Source organism: Pseudoliparis swirei, chromosome 9 (genome assembly GCF_029220125.1).
Source record: "Pseudoliparis swirei isolate HS2019 ecotype Mariana Trench chromosome 9, NWPU_hadal_v1, whole genome shotgun sequence".
Lineage (NCBI taxonomy): Eukaryota > Metazoa > Chordata > Actinopteri > Perciformes > Liparidae > Pseudoliparis > Pseudoliparis swirei.
In genome coordinates this window covers 5,354,454-5,369,307 of record NC_079396.1, presented here as the reverse complement: position 1 = coordinate 5,369,307, position 14,854 = coordinate 5,354,454, and the positions used below count along the sequence as shown (strand labels likewise).

General features: G+C 47.1%; 1 protein-coding gene across 3 annotated transcripts in view; it reads left to right on the top strand.

Annotated features, from left to right (window-relative positions):
• mtor (mechanistic target of rapamycin kinase) overlaps positions 1–14,854 on the top strand; it is a 92,703-nt gene that overhangs the window by 67,364 nt on the left and 10,485 nt on the right. For all 3 annotated transcript variants that reach the window (XM_056421939.1, XM_056421940.1, XM_056421938.1), the window contains exons 35-45: positions 3,864–3,989; positions 4,696–4,827; positions 7,757–7,872; positions 11,152–11,269; positions 11,631–11,819; positions 12,082–12,209; positions 12,397–12,493; positions 12,648–12,746; positions 12,825–12,947; positions 13,337–13,519; positions 14,068–14,202. In XM_056421939.1, coding sequence (XP_056277914.1) covers positions 3,864–3,989; positions 4,696–4,827; positions 7,757–7,872; positions 11,152–11,269; positions 11,631–11,819; positions 12,082–12,209; positions 12,397–12,493; positions 12,648–12,746; positions 12,825–12,947; positions 13,337–13,519; positions 14,068–14,202 — 1,446 coding nt within the window. The remainder of the gene's footprint in view (positions 1–3,863; positions 3,990–4,695; positions 4,828–7,756; positions 7,873–11,151; positions 11,270–11,630; positions 11,820–12,081; positions 12,210–12,396; positions 12,494–12,647; positions 12,747–12,824; positions 12,948–13,336; positions 13,520–14,067; positions 14,203–14,854) is intronic.

Here is a 14,854-nt window from a genome sequence, read left to right as displayed (position 1 = left end):
CTTCAGCGTTTGGTGGTTTAGGTTAGCTTGAATGTTAGACGCTACTTCTGCTGCTGTCGCGCTGCACGGTGTAGCGATGCTAACAAAGTACCCGTACGTTAAGAGCGATGTGATTTAGCATATCTTTAGTCTCAATACTTCATTAAAAGAGCGATCAGAGCGCACGCGCTGCTCCGTGTCAAGCTGTTTGCACGCAGCCAGCGCTCACAGAGTGGCCTTAAGTGGCGGAATTTTCGGCTTTAAAAATAAAAATAAAAAAAGATGCCAGAAGTGAAATGTTTAAGTTCAGTCTGTAAAGTTCTGTAACTCTACAGCTGCTCATCCTGATGAACTCTGTATCCTCTGGTCAGAGACTAACGGCCTCATAGTGTATAATCATTGATCAATGCTATGATGGCTCCATGTAGTTTCATTAATATCTTGCTGTATTAATACTAATATTACTGCTATTTGTTAAGTGTTGAAAAAGTTGGTAAAAAGTGAACCATACAGATATTTTATTTATTACTATTATAGATAAATATACCAGTATCGTATTTATGGTATACTGTTTTTATGGTATTGTATCATGATATTTATGGCAGGTATGGTATAGAACAGACTTACTCAACAGGCGGCCCGCTTATTTTGTGGCCCCCGACATGCCTGGTTATAAATGCATAATAATTATCAGGGTTTTTCCTGCATAGAGAAAATTTGGGCGCGCCTAAGCCGTTTTCCCGAGCGCCTCTGACAAAAAAAAGTCCGCGATGGAAAAAAATAAAAACTGTGTTCATCAGGTGCATGTCAGCGAATATAATTAGCCAACCAAAATCGTGTGAAAATTAGGTAGTAATAAATACAGTGAATAAAATGGTACAAATATATGTTAATAATAATTTGTGGCCCTTTGCACCTGTTGTGGTTTAAATGTGGCCCTCTTGGCCTCCGAAGTTGAGTACCCCTGGTATAGAAGATCGTGACAACCAGGTAGAGGCAGAACAGACTCGAGGAACAGACTCGTGGCTCAGCAGAGCACAAGACTTGAAGACTTGTTCACGCCAACAACAAAAAAAGGAAGTTGGTTCATGAATGACCATATTATACACAATATTACTATTATTATAGTATTATAGGGCCCGATCACTGACTTGGTGTCAGAATGGAGAACCTATAGATTATCATACAACGTCCAACATCGATGTTCGTGGAAGTCACCACCAGCACCCCCCCCCGCCTATCCTCCTCACCTTTTTCACCCCTGACCCGTTTTCATGCCTGCAGGTTGCTCATATTGGACACGGGGGGTGACGTACACTGTTTATTGCCGTCCTCAATGTCTTCGTTGTGTTTGTTGCCTCTCACCTGAGTCGAAGCTCACGAATTACTGCAAAGTAGGGACACTTCACCTGAAAGCCATGGCCATAATACGCCTTGACCACAACACGTAGGCGTTGGAACATCCAGCACGCAGGCTGGTAAATCATGAGCTTAAGTTGGTCCGACTCGGTACATATAACACACTTTAAATAAATAATATCTGGGATTCGACGGCGCCCTTTGCTTGCCGTCGCCTGCATGAAGCGACCCTTGTAGGAATATTCAGAAGAAGAAAAAAACGAGGCCTTCTTTTCTTTTTCTTTTTCTTTTACAAAGAAATGTAAACAAATTAAATAATAAATTGTACCTCATCCAAACCTCGTACTTCCCGAGACTGATTATGATTACTATTATGATCAGTATTAATTGTGAACGACCACAAATCCGTAGAGGAAAAACAACCGTGCCGACCGCCAAGTCTTTGGCGTTTGAGAGCGATGCCATTCCATCCGAGATGATACCGCTCAATTTCATCGTTTCCACGTTGACCTTTCTTTCTTTTTTTTTTACAGCTGAATCACGATGGGGTCGGTTGAAAATTGTCTCTTGCATGTTGAGGGGAAGAATTAGATGTCGGGCAGGAAAAAGCTGAAACGCCATTGAGCCACGATGCCCCCCCCCCCCCCCCCCATTCATGCCGACGCTCACACCGCTCACTCCCTGACCTTCATATCCCGCCTCAGATGTTACTGCCATCCTGGAAAGTCCCAACAACCACGTCGCCCTTTACCCTCGCTGCAGCCCGAGGCCAATATGGTTGTCTTTTTCCTGCCCAGCTGTTAGCAATGCACCGAACTCTTACTAATTTCCTCTTGACATTTCAAAAAGTTTATGTAATTAGCTTGACCATTGAATGGAAACCTTTACACACACACACACACTCAAACCCTGGGCAGTAAATCGAAGATACTCTTGAACATCTCAACCTTTTCCAGACGGAGGTTGGTCGGGGGGTGGGGGAGGTATTTAGGATCAAGAGGGGTCTTGAGCAAACACAAAACCCCATAATGGCACCTGGGGGGGGGGGGGGGCGGTTCTTCCCTCCTATAGTGATTTATTGGAGGCTGACCTTGCACATCTGTCTGGGAGTCACTGTCCCGCTCCTTCCTTTCAATGCCAGTCTCTCCCCTCATCAAAGGATTGGAGGTATGGCAAAGAGCGTATGGAAACACTGCATCCCACGGCGCGCGGGTAAATGTGTCGGGAGCGAGCTCTTTGCCGTAGTTTTGCCGTACGAAGCTATCGATCCGAAAATCACGAGGCACTTCTATCCCTCGGCTCCAGCTTCTCCTCCACCGTTGCTCATATTTTCTTGCGCGCACATTATTTTCAAACACATTTAACTCACTTTTATTGTGCCAATTCCATATATTAAAGGTGTACAATGATGTAACATTTCCACATCAAAATGTCCGAAGTGGACTAGACCCATGTTAATTCATTTCGTTGAGTTGTGTACGTTTTATTCTCCCCCCACCCACCCTTAAATGTTTCCAAGAATTTTTTATTTGTTTTTGATTTCATGTCCACCTTGAACCTGCGTCAGGGCTGTCAGCAGAAGTTGTCATAAATAACTTTGAATGATCCAGTTTGAAGCCACATTTTTTACGCTGCCACTTTTTAGTTATTCCTCGCTATGTATTTGAACCCGACGGAGGCGTTTTGTTGTGGGGCGTCTGGTCTGAGGAAACGAGCTGAGTAAGCGTTTTCCCGCACCTCAGCTCGAAGCCCCTCCGGGACGTCCCTTTGCCACCGAGCACTGATTTTAAATATGAAACTGCTTTGCTCAGCGTTTCACCGGTTTTTAATCACAGTGTTGATTAAAAACCTCCTCTCCAAAAAACAAACCGTTTGACCTCTGCGCATAATTCTGCTCCCGGCACGCCGAAATCTCCAATTATTCGATGGACACGCCGAGTAAATCTGAGGGCAACGGTTGTGAAAACAACAACTCCCATGAACCCACACTACTTCACGAGTAGTCTTTTTGTTATTGCTTTGATTAAGAGGCCGCTGTCGGCGTGCTCGCCCTCACTCCATCGTATACGAGGTAGACGGGGACAGCGAGATGACGATGATCGACAGCTGGACTGAAACCCGGAGGTCCTCGTCCAATCTGGTTGCTTGAACTCGGATGATTGGGGACCCCCCCCTAGACTTAAATTAAAATCGTACGATCGAGGTTGGGATTGAGAGAATATTTGAGCGGGAAAGTCGGCTAATGGTACTTTTTGAGAATGAATGAATACAGACCTGTGATTGTGAGTTTTTGTTCTCCCCCCCCGCCACGTGAACTTGTACTCACGTGCGGCCATGTTCAAGACAGGGACCACTGGTTGCATGAGGAGCCCCCTGGGTTTCAACCGTGCCCCCCTCTCTCTATCTCACGTGTTCATTCTCTTTGACTTTTAACGAGAAGCTTTGCTTCTCTTTGAGGGGAGTAACAAAAGGGTAACGCGTCTCACCGTCTGTCCCCTGTGATCTCCGTGTGTTTCCCCCCACAGGGTTGTCAGCGCATCGTCGAGGACTGGCAACGGATCCTGATGGTCAGATCGCTGGTCATCAGCCCCCACGAGGACATGAGGACCTGGTTGAAGTATGCCAGCCTGTGCGGCAGGAGCGGGCGCCTGGTCAGTACATTGACGTATTTGCACAAAAAGTCCCTCACTAGTCTCTCGTCGGGGATCCGACGAGAGACTAGTGAAAAGGAAATAAATCAGCGTTGATTAAATCTGACTTGTCAAATGGAAAGAAAAAAGAAGGTAAGTCGAGCTGTGACAGAGTTAAGTGCAAACATTAGCCGCAGCCATGAAAGTTAACTTAATTTCAACCTGTTTGAATTTATTTGGCGCTGATGAACGTCGCGCGGCGCCCTCAATCACACTGTTTAGAAATCTGAGCCCGGCGTATCTGCACAATTAAAGTGGGGGCAATTTTCCTTCCTTGACCTCACTGTTGTTCTAATTGATTGCAAAGGGATGGCAGACAATCGGGCCAAATTTTTTTCTTGCTCTCTCGCCGCGCTTTGAGTTCAAGCACGCATGTGATTGGCCGGCGTCAAACGTAGCAGGAAATGTGATGACAAGGGGGTTTGGAGAAAAAAATGTCACTGGAAGTTTTCTGTCTTAACAAAATCATTCGCACTTACGCACGTGCTCTGACGTGTTGTTTTTTTGCATTACTCTTTTCGAGAACAACCGTCATCAATCATGGTGGAAGTTTAATCACGCTCTTTTTTTTCTATCTTGGGGGCGTGGCTAAAAATCTCCTGGGTTCGTGTTAAACTATAAACCGCTCGTGATTCATTTGCTTCTGTTGCCCTCTTCATGCCACCAGGCTCTGGCCCATAAGACCCTGGTGCTCCTTCTGGGCGTCGACCCCTCCAAGCAGCTCGACCACCCGCTGCCCACGGCCCACCCGCACGTCACCTACGCTTACATGAAGCACATGTGGAAGAGCGACCGCAAGGTAGGACAGCAAAACACACCTGTTGTGTTGAGTCGATGATGAAGAATTCAAATGTTCTCAATTTCAGTTTAAAGCTGATATATTAATCATAAATCAGAAACACAGTGCACAGACTGCACCACGGACACGAGGTAGGTTGACAGGGCAGTGGTAACATCATGCTCACTCTTTACCAATGTTTATATCATTGTACTTGACTTAAGAGGAAGTTCCTTTTTTAAGATGAACTGCAAGAGTTCTGATGGTCGTTGCGGTTTTATGGAAGCTTCCAGTGCAACGCGAGGCAACGATCAAGAGTTTCACAGTTTCCAGATCGGGAGGGTTCAAATCAATGCCTCGTTAATGACATGAACAGCTTATTAAATGGACATTTTGTGAGGGAAACAGCCTGAGAAACATTAACACCAACAAACAACGGCCGTAAAATGTAAATCGCAACCAGCCTTGTGATGGATTTATCTCGAATAAGTGTTTTATGGTCATTAAAATTGAAATGAGCTTAAAAAAAAGGGAGGTTTTTTCAAACTAAATCCAAAAAAATACCACTTTCTTTAACCCTTGTGTTTGCTTGGTTTTATTTCGATTCAAATATTAACCCTCCTGTAGCCCCGGGTCAATTTGACATTCAATGTAAAAATGTTGTTCTTTTGTCAGTCACAAACAAACAAACAACACTCACACACAAAACTTGAAAAAAAATTAATAAAATTAAATTTTTTGGATTTTTAATTGCTGGGGTCATATTTATGTTAGTAAATATAAAGGTAACAGGAGGGTTAAACATTGAATCGGGTCATATTGACCCGAAGGCGACAGGAGGGTGAAACATTGAATCGGGTCAAATTGACCCGAAGGCAACACAAGGGTTAAGACTGTGTGCCACTCAACTAAAACGTTTTTTTCAAGTTTGTTTCAGTCCCTCCAGCACAGTGCTGAAATCATGGAAACTCTAAAATAATAAGGCCTGTGCCCAAAAAAAAAAAAGCCATGTGCAAATAAGTCAAATGATCTTCATCCTGTTTTTGCAATATAACCTCCACATTGTGTAAAACAACTGAACGACTTTTGGCCGACCGCGTGACCGGCACTGTGGGCACTGTGCTGGATCGGCTCCAGTCCAAGGGGCGACGGAGGCCCCGGGCGCTGACTCCAGACACCTCATGTGCCCTGAAGGGGAGGCCAGGGCGCATGGGGTTCTCATGTGTGTGTATATATATATACATATATATATATATATTGACTGATTGAATTCACCGAGATCAGCCCATCTCTGCATCCACATGCAGTAAGTCCTCTGCATTAAGCGTTTTATGCAACCAGCTGTGCACATATACAGGTGAATTTGTGATTTTATAAAAGGTAAAATTGCGCGTCGGCAGACGTGCACAAAGTTTTTTTATGAACCAGAATTTGTTTTGTATTCATCCATTTCCTCCTTTTGGACGTCCGTTAACATTTAGCACTGATTTATTGTGTTGTGATTTGCAAGTGTTTCTCTGATTTCAGAGATCTGACAACTAAAAGTGTGGCGTTTGGCTCGATGTGCATTACTGATTCAGAATCCTGTATCAACTTGCAAAAAAGTTGTAGCGGTGTAAGTCAGACTTTGCAGAGTTCACAAGTTGTGCTAATATATGAGTGATTTTAGGCCTTTGCTGTGCATCCTTCAAAAGATAATCATCCCGAAAGTGTTTTTTACTCTCTAGGCGAACCTGAAACCTCTATTTTTGCTTTGTTTCCTCTTTATTTACTCTTAACCAGTAACATATATACAAATATTTACACATCTGAACAAAAGCCCACATGTGTTGCCTTTATTATAACACCAACGTTATTCAAATAGCTGTTGTGGTTGCAGAGCTACACCCTTTTTAGTTTGGGTATGTCATCTCGAGCAGAAACCTCAGAAATCGGGTGGTTTTCAAAAGGATAAGTGAGACCGTGAGATTTATTTTATTGTGATTTGCAAGTGTTTCTCTGATTTCACGGATCTGACAACTAAAAGTGTGGCGTTTGGCTAAATGTGCATTAATGATTCAGAATCCGGTGTCAACTCGCAAAAAAGTTGCTCAGTGTTTTGTAACTTTTGAAAGGTTTTAAATCTTCCCCGGGGGAGGGGGGGGGGGGTCGATCAGTAAAACCAACTCGGATGTCAACTGGAAATCAATATTGTTGTGACTCTTTTGTATCCGTGGCAACGGCGGATGAAGTAAGCCCCATTTCATCAGTAATAATAAACGTAAATATTTGTTCTGGACGAGTTGTGCTTTCCAAAGCCTCCGGGTAGCGGCGGCGGCGGCGGCCGAACAACAGACTGCCGGTTGGCACGCATGTCACCACAGCGGCCCGGGATTGAACTGCTCTGCCCTGTGCCATTTGTCTACAACACACACACACACATACATAAATACGCCGGTATTGCCAGGTGTTGAGTAGTGTTTGTGGCTCTAGAGTGTCTCATTAGGGGACTTAGGTAAGTGTGAGCATAAGTGTTGCTGTTGCTCGAGGCCAGCTGCACTGCTCCCCAGAACAAAAATCGGAATATATTAAAACACACACACACACACACACAGACATCTGAAGCACGCTGCTCCCGGGTGAAATGATGCAGTCGTCCTGGCTGTAACACAGAAACGGTGTAACCATGACCGCAGAGGATCTTCCCCGAGTCCAGCAACACCGATAAGAAACAGAACGCAGCTCGTTGTCGGGCCGACCGTCGGCTGTACGGGGAAGCATGAAGACGGCGGCAACACGCGGCATATCGTTGTCGCTTCCGGCAGCGCAGACGGCCGCTTATCGAGTGTGACAACTTAGGTGTCCTCGTCGATTTAGCACCGGCTGTTCACCGGGTTTGTCGCAAACCAAAACCCCCACGGACGCCTCCTCACCTGACCTTTTTTTTGTTTGTTTTTGTGTGTCCCTCCAGATCGACGCCTTCCAGCACATGCAGCACTTTGTACAAGGGATGCAGCAGCAAGCCCAGCACGCCATCGCTGCCGAGGACCAGCAGCACAAGCAGGAGCTCCACAAACTGATGGCCAGGTCTGCCTTTTATTTTTTATTTTTCCTCAAAGCACCACAGCACCAAATGAGCCCTTTCTTTATCGGCAGGTCATGGTAGGAGAAGCACAGGTGTCAACAGGCGACATATTTTTGTTGCGAGAATATTTTTTTACGTCTGTGTAATTGTAATACTAATTTTGGCCACAAGAGGCTCAAGTGCACGACTACCCCATGTTCTAAACAGGACTGGAAACATTCATATTGAGGTTAATTTTTGTTAACGCAAAATATGTGTCCCTTGTGTTTAGAAAGCATGGAGAAATTAAAGTTCACCTGGAAGAAGACATGAACACTTTCTACGATGGGGCAGTGGCGCACTACAGCCTCTTGTGGACTAAATTAATAGTCCAGCTCAATAATTAAGAAAAGAAATCTAACGAGAGGACATGAAAAGAGAGTAAGACGAGCATTAGCCACCCCCGTTTCACTGGGAATATAAAGACCCAAGGAACTTCGAAAGATTGTCCTGATTTATCCTAATACCTTTTTTTTTTTCACTCAAACTTTAGTCATAAACGCAGGAGATAAAACCGATTTAGATCCGACTTGGAAAATGGGCCACCATTTAGTGTTATTTGATTAAAATAAACCCGCAAAACAAATGACGTCGTGGTGTAATTAGCTGCGATCTCAAAAGGCTCGACCCCCCCCAAAAAAGGTCAAGCAGACTGTTATGGAAAGAGATGATAATTCACTAACTCGTCTCAGTTTTACATTACCAGAAAGTACTTTTTTTGACGGGAGAGTTTCTCGACTCGGAGACTAATGAGTACCACCTGCACATTCTTGTGGTCGCAGGCATTCAAACGGAACCGAGGGACATCGGCAAACTATGTTGCCGTTGAGTAAACACGAGCCGGAGATCAGTCGGAGGGCAGCGGAGTTCATGGATGTAGAACGTCCTCTTCGGGAGGGCGTCGCGTCGCTGAGATAGCGAGCCGGTTTCTGCGTGAAGGCGGCAGGTGCCGCGAAAGGAAAAGCGAGAATATCAATATTACGAGACGGCGAGCAGCTGGGTTCCCGCCACGGAGGGACTGGGGGAGGAGCGGAGCGATGCTGAGACTAATATGTTGCGGCGTTACATGCAAAGTCATTACATGCGGCCGCGAATCGAGCTTTCACAAGTACTGAGATGGACTCGAACCATTCAGTGGCTGACGTGTGTCAGCACGCATCTAGATGGGGCGGGGGTTCGTTAAATGTCAGATGCACATCCTGTACGCCAGGAAACTCAAAGTGGCACGCTGAAGTCAGTTAAAGGTCGCCTCAGGGTCACGGGGTCATGAGTGTGACCCACCCCAACGTGGCTTAGCTGCGGTCTTTTTTCCGACGTCTCACCCCGATTGGCAGTTTGTCTCCCCACACACAGCCACTTATCTACACACACAGGGGTATTAAAGACGTGTCGGGGTGGGTCGTGTGTCTGCGGCCTTCAGCAGCCTCCCCCCGCCTCACCGGGTGTTTGGCTAACACAGGGGTCGGGAACCTTATGGCTCTTCCGGTGACGGTTTATGGCTCCCAGACAATTTTGAGTTGGGAAAAAAAAAATTCTCCGCCCGCCCCCTGTAATTTTCTCTATAGCGCCAGATTACAGCAGAAGTAATTTAAGGTCCTTTTCTTAAAGACGTCTTTGTTCTTTTATTAAACTAAACGTCTTTTATTGATCGTCTCTACACAGCAGCATGTCATTCTGTCTCTGCGTGTCGCGTTAACACTTCTCGGCTCGCCGTCTCGCGCGCCAAAGAGCTCCGATGCCGGCGCACATCGGGGCGGAGCAAAGAAAAAGTCCCCCCCCCCCGTAGCATCATGCAGCACCAGAAGTCTCATTAAAAGCAAGACATATTTAATTTATTATACGTTAAAAATACTATATGGCTCTCAATGAAATATATTTAGAAATATTTGGCATTTATGGCTCTCCCAGTCAAAAAGGTTCCTGACCCTTGGGCTCACAGATCTGGCACAGACTTGGCACCTCTCCACGGCGATCGCCCTGACCGCGCTGCGGGACAAGAAGCCCTTTGGAGTCCGTTTCAAGTCGTCGTCGACACAACACCGGGGGTTGTTTGTTTTTTTTCTTCCCTTTTTAAAAATTTTTTTTAAACCTGACATTCAAATAGCTACCATGTGTTCTTGAGACGCTGATTTGTGGGGATTAGAGAATGGAAAGTTTTGTATTGCCCCAAAATCGCCGGGAATGACTTCAAAGGCTTAAAAGAAGTTGGTTGCATGCTCTTTGTGGACTAATGAAAATATTTGAAGGAGGATGAGCTGCCTCATTAAGTAAAGGTTTGACAGTTGTTGTTGTTGTCGTGGTTGTATCATGTTGGTCAGACAACTCAAAACAAGTCCACGGTGGGACCCGGGAGCAGACGGGTATAATCCTATCCTACGTACAGTAAATCATACAGTCGCCTCATCTGGTGCACAACACACGTCAGTCATGTGCACCCTCGCATCTCATAAATCACACACGGCAACACACACAATCGTGACAGCAGGCAGAAGAATCCTTCTTCTTCTTCTTCTTCTTCTTCCCCTCCCCCCACGTTAGCGTGGTCCGGACCGTGACTCTGTCTGTCTGAGGAATGCTCATTTGAGGCAAACACCTGTGTAATGTCAGTCGGACTCGGGACGGGCGCTCTCCAGACGTGCTGACACACTTTCATGAATACAGGTCGGCCTGCGAGGTATGGAGCACACCTGGACCGCTCAGCCAGGCGTTTCTCGTCCCCCCGCCGTCCCCCCCTCTTCCGAGGAATCCAGTGGAATCTCAGCGCCGCTGTACTCGCGCTCGTCGGGCCCTTCCCGTCGCCGTGCAGAATAAACATGTTGTTCCAATGTCCCCCGTCTCTCTCCCCCTCCCCCGGCAAAATAGTTTTGACTGTGCTAACCGTTTACGGAAACGGTTTGGCACCGACGCGCTGAACCCAAGCCGCGCACCTCGCATGGAAAAGCACTCGGAGGCGAGCGCGTAATCCCGGAAAAACTCATTTTGGAGGTGCTCCGCGAATACCAGCTGCTCCGTTTACTGTAGCTGTATGTGAATCATACGTCTTCGCCGCTCCTGACACTAGCCTAGTTTGGCTGTGTGTGTGCAGATAAACACACCTGCATTGTGTTTCTCCGTCTCGTAATCATTGAATTAGTTGCGGGGTTTTAAAAAAAATGTTGGCGGGGCAAAGTGAACGTCTCGGCTGAAGTGTCTTTCTGTGTGTGTGTCCCCCCCCCCCCACCCCCCCTTTCCTTTTCATGTAGGTGTTTCTTGAAGCTGGGGGAGTGGCAGCTCAGCCTGCAGGGCATCAACGAGAGCACCATCCCCAAGGTTCTGCAGTATTACAGCCATTCCACCGAGCATGACCGCAACTGGTACAAGGTCAGCCTCTCCCTTTTAACTCTTCACCTTTCCCTCTTGACTCGACTCCCTCGAACGCACTTAAAATCCCAGCTGTGTCGGCGGGAGGTTGCTCACCCCCCCCGACACTGACGCTTCAACCAGTAAAACGTTGGAACCCATTTTATCGCCCTCTGACCCAACATGTCGTGTTAGGTTTTTCCCCACCTCACTGTGATCATCAGGTTATTGACACCTCTGCCTTCTCTTGGTCACGCCTGTGCTGCGGCGATGCCACTATACCCACATACCCCTCTCCCCTCTCCTTCCGGGAGATATCAGTCCCCCCCCCAGTATACTGAAAAATTACTTTATTATTTTTTAAATTATTATCTGGTTTCAGGCCTGGCACGCCTGGGCGGTGATGAACTTCGAGGCGGTGCTCCACTACAAACACCAGAACAAAGGGCGGGACGAGCTGCGGCACATCGGCGCCGCCAGCGGCAACAGCGAGGCCAGCAACAGCGACAGCGAGGTGGACAGCGCCGACCACAGTCCTGTGCCCTCGCCGGGCCAGAAGAAGGGCAACGAGGTGAGTCGCGGAGAGCCGAGCCCTCTTCACAACCCGTTGCTCTTCTCCTCGTCTCCACGGTCGCGAGGCAGAAGGCGTCATTGTAAAGCTTTGAAATGCAACATCTAGTTTACTTCTGTGCCCAGGAATCGACTCGTGATTGTGACCCTCTGAACTCTAGTGACGGCCCGGGACTCTGCCGTCCCCCTCACAAATGCTCCGCACCTGCTTCAACATGCTCTCATTACAAGCTTCTTCTTCTCCTCCTCCTCCTTGCATGCAGCATCTGCTGTGTTCCGAGCTTCCTCAGGACATCTCCAAGACGCTGCTCCTGTACACGGTTCCCGCCGTTCACGGCTTCTTCCGCTCCATTTCCCTCTCCCGGGGCAACAACCTGCAGGACACACTCAGGTGAGCGAAGTGTTCAAGGCACCCCCCCCCCCCCTCCCAAAAAGGACCCCCACCAAAAAGCAGAAGTGGTGTGTGAGGATAGGAGGACCTCTAGTGGTTTTGTTGTGATTGCACCTCTTCATGAGCCGATGTGTATCACTCTTTTTTTTTTTTTTTTTTTTTATATATATATTTTTTTACTGTTCAGGGTTCTGACTCTGTGGTTCGACTACGGCCATTGGCCTGAAGTGAGCGAAGCCCTGGTGGAGGGTATCAAGACCATTCAAATAGACACCTGGCTACAGGTAACACACGCACACACACACACAAGGACTTAGCCTAGAGATAAAGTAGTGTCTTAACGACGCATAACAGTTTGGACAGGGCAAAAAAAGGCACAAAATATGGGTAAAGCCGGGTCACTGAGATTTGTATTCCATTATGCGTCCGCCCGTGCAGGTGATCCCTCAGCTCATCGCTCGGATCGACACCCCTCGAGCCCTGGTGGGACGCCTCATCCACCAGCTGCTCACGGACATCGGGCGGTACCACCCCCAGGTAAGTCCGCTCGCACCGCCGCCGGTTCACAACAGAAGCGCGGGCTGCAACCTTACAGCGGCACGTGTTCCCCTCCAGGCCTTGATCTACCCGCTCACGGTGGCCTCCAAGTCCACCACCACCGCCCGCCACAATGCTGCCAACAAGATCCTGAAGAACATGTGCGAGCACTGCAACGCTCTGGTTCAGCAGGCCATCATGGTAAAGACGTTGAATTATTGATGATGATAATAACTCCATAAAAGCATCTTCATGCTCTGCTCTTGAGGGTCAAACCTCAGTTTCTCTGTTTTGCCCCTGCAGCATAAATCTTGTCGGTTACTTCTCCATTTACAGTCGCTGTGGATCAATGAACCTACAATGTTTTTGTGTTGTTGTTTTGTTTACTTATGCTGACATGAGTTATCAACTTACGAAGAAGAGCTCCTCCTCGTAGTCTCCTCATCGCTCTGTTTTCACATTCAAGTGGATTCTTTGGTCCCAGCATGAGAGATGTGCATCAATCGGAAAAAATCGGGGTCAATAATATCCCCGCAGACCAGACGCCTGCTACCCTCTGCCCCTCAGTGACATCATCTCCCTTCATCCAGGTGAGCGAGGAGCTTATCCGGGTGGCCATCTTGTGGCACGAGATGTGGCACGAGGGCCTCGAAGAGGCGTCGCGTCTTTACTTCGGCGAGCGCAACGTCAAGGGCATGTTCGCCGTGCTGGAGCCGCTGCACGCCATGATGGAGAGGGGGCCGCAGACCCTCAAGGAGACCTCTTTTAACCAGGTGCGTGCCGTCTTCGATCGGGGTTGACGTGCCCGTGCATTTGAAACGACCGCCACAAAGTAAAATGAGTTTCTTTTAAATCTCCTGCCATCGAAACTCTAATACGAATGCCCTGAAAGGGCCGTTGAGTTCTCTCTTTTTCGCGAGTCCTTTCTGTGTAAAAGCGTGCGTCGTTCACACAACTGAGAATCAGAACCGTGTAACAATGGGTGAATATGTTTTTATCGCCATCGTAAAATGAACTATGTATATTTAGTCAGAGTTAGTACACAGATTTATTTGCTTCACAGCCATTATTCAGACCAGTGACCTTAGCTCTCAGCGCATGCAGCCTCACATGTATCCATTCAGACTCCTTTTTTCAGATGTGCGCTATTAAAAACAACGCAAAAGTACTTACTGAAGCCGTGGATTAATCACGTCGGAGCAGTGATGTTTAATGCCGTGACATTCAGTTTTATAGTCCCACTTTGGCAAACCGTTTCTCATTTAATGGAATGAGTCATTGCACAAGGACAGAGTGTGTTTGTCTCACTCCATGCCTTCAGGCGTACGGCAGGGACTTGATGGAGGCTCAGGACTGGTGCATGAAGTACATGCGCTCTGGAAACGTGAAGGACCTGACCCAGGCCTGGGACCTCTACTACCACGTGTTCAGACGCATTTCCAAACAGCTGCAACAGGTGAGCGACACACTCTCCAAACGCCTCGCTCTCGGGTTACGGGATGGACGTGGATGTAAAAGTCGGGCGGACATGTTCATCGGGGATGTGTGTTTTTCACCCGTTGTGACTCCGCCTTTGATCTCGTGGCAGGTACATGTGCCTGCTGTAAATCCGTTAAACGAGATGCCAACGTATAGTCGGTGAATGATGAGACGCTGGACGTCAACGAGCATCATGGGAAAGCATCGCTCCTTTGAACAGCAGGCGACCGTTTCCTTCCCCAAAGATTTGAATGAATACACCACCGTTCAAAAGTTTGGGGTCACCCGGACAATTTTGTGTTTTCCATGAAAACTCACACTTTTATTTATCAAATTAATTGTAAAATGAATAGAAAATGTAGTCAAGACATTGACAAGGTTATAAATAATGATTTATTTTTGAAATATTAATTTTGTTCTTCAAACTTGTCGCTCAAAGGAAGGCTAGTTGTATAGCTTCTCTCACCAGCATAACTGTTTTCAGCTGCGCTAACATAAAAAGGGGGTTTATGGGTTTTTCTTCTAAGGCGATAACACAATGTACCATTAGAACACTGGAGATGGGCCTCTACACACCTATGTAGAGATTTCATTAACAACCAGAGAATAGACATTTACCACATTAACAA